This window comes from Mus caroli, chromosome 2, assembly GCF_900094665.2.
Source record: "Mus caroli chromosome 2, CAROLI_EIJ_v1.1, whole genome shotgun sequence".
Taxonomy (NCBI): Eukaryota; Metazoa; Chordata; class Mammalia; order Rodentia; family Muridae; genus Mus; species Mus caroli.
This window is the reverse complement of record NC_034571.1, coordinates 167,867,435-167,869,229: the sequence shown is the minus strand read 5'-3', so window position 1 is coordinate 167,869,229 and position 1,795 is coordinate 167,867,435. Positions and strand designations below refer to the sequence as shown.

The 1,795-nt window shown below is 33.8% G+C and overlaps 1 protein-coding gene across 1 annotated transcript in view; it reads left to right on the top strand.

Annotated features, from left to right (window-relative positions):
• The window catches only part of Sycp2 (synaptonemal complex protein 2), a 49,654-nt gene that overhangs the window by 34,808 nt on the left and 13,051 nt on the right, over positions 1–1,795 (top strand). The window contains exon 19 of the mRNA XM_021179880.1: positions 1,507–1,669. Coding sequence (XP_021035539.1) covers positions 1,507–1,669 — 163 coding nt within the window. The remainder of the gene's footprint in view (positions 1–1,506; positions 1,670–1,795) is intronic.

Below are 1,795 nucleotides of genomic sequence, written 5' to 3'. Positions count from 1 at the left end.
GGAATTTTGAGAGATTAACAAATGGAGGGGTGTACACATGAGCCAGAATGACACTGAATGGTGGCATCCAGTTTATCATAGTGGGTTTTCATTCTGGAAGAAAACTCAAGNGATCCATGGAAAAAACAAAAACAACATACCCAATAAACAAAAATAAAGGAAGCAAAGGGGCAGTGTGAATTTGGGGCTAAGCGTTTTCTACTTTTAAATCTTGAAGATAAGGAAGAAACAAATCAACATACACCTTTATTTGTAAATGCTTGAGAATACCTTCCAAGTTCTGAATCTAGAACACAAAGGATGGTGGTCATTAAGAAAAGTAGCATTGAAAGGTTTGAGTCTAGTAAATTCTCAATAGTAGGAACCTCAAATCATAGCCATTAATAATGAGCTAGTCTAAGTGTTAATAAAGGCTTAGTCCCCAAACTCACTGCTCCACCTACAAAGCTTATATAGAAGAGCCAAACTAAAGAAAGTTGGACTTCTTTTCCTTCTAAATCTGCATATGATATTGACAACTTTATGCTTTCAAATTTTCTCTTCACTTATTCACATATAATCAAACTAGTGTGAATGAACTGGATAAGAGTGGGTATGGAAACACTGAAATGGGACAAAATAGAAGAAGAACCTGAAGATGGAAGCCATGCTGGCTCAAAATGGGTAACTTACATGATTTGCATAACAGCAAGAAAGATACAAAGNGAAACAGATAAAATGAAGTTACCAAGAGAGCAGCAATGCCTTGATGTTTTTCCAACAGATAATTCAGCCTTCACCCTCCCAGCAGACTTTCATATTGTATATAGTTCACTTGATGCAGAACACAGATTATTATAGATATGATGGACAATNCAATGAGACCTGTTCTCACTTAACTGGGAATGAAATGAGAGAATTTCAAGTTAATGAACAGTTATCAAAGTGGACTAAACTAGTTTGGAAAATGGCACCTTGAAAACCATGATGGCATAANCAATCCTATGACAAATTTGCAACTTTTCATATGATATGTTTCTCAGGGAATTTAGTGTGAGGATAAGCTGAAAAATGGTCATTTATGTTGCTAGATGTATATACCATTGGAAGATGACTTGGGGCAAAACTTCAAAATGAAGAAAACCAAGACTGTGTTGGGCTGTGCTGAGCATTCTCTTTGTATAAATGAATATTGTGAAAATGGGGACTTTAGTTAATCTGGCATTGACTGTTCACTGCAGCATTTGTCTAACTAACCATGGACAATATGAGAAATAAGATTCCATTTATCGATAAATTGTGGAATGCTTTTAAAAATTATACCTAAGAATGTATCACAGTAGTAGAAATTTTGCCTACCATATAAAAATCCCTGAGTTTGAACCCTTACCATTCCTGAATGAACATGCAGACAACAACGAAATTGGCAAAACTCAACCAGCATTTAGTTTATTATTTGGGGTATTTAGGAGCTTACCTTACTATGTATGTCACATAAGACGTGTTTTTTGATTTTTCTTTCTATAGATGTTAAGTTATGAGAAGAAAACTCTCTTAAGTGACACTGAAACCGAATGTGGATGTGATGACAGCAAGACTGACATTAGCTGGCTAAAAGAACCAAAAACAAAAAGACTAATGGATTATAGTAGAAATAAAAACACAACAAAATATAAAAGTAGAAAATCAAGTAAGAAATTACTTTTTCGATTATGTTGCACATAATTTTATTTCAGTTATGTAAAATGTTCTGGGCCTTGTAAATTAAATTTACATTTAATTTAAGGAAATCAGCTTTTATTTCAAGATTAAAAAT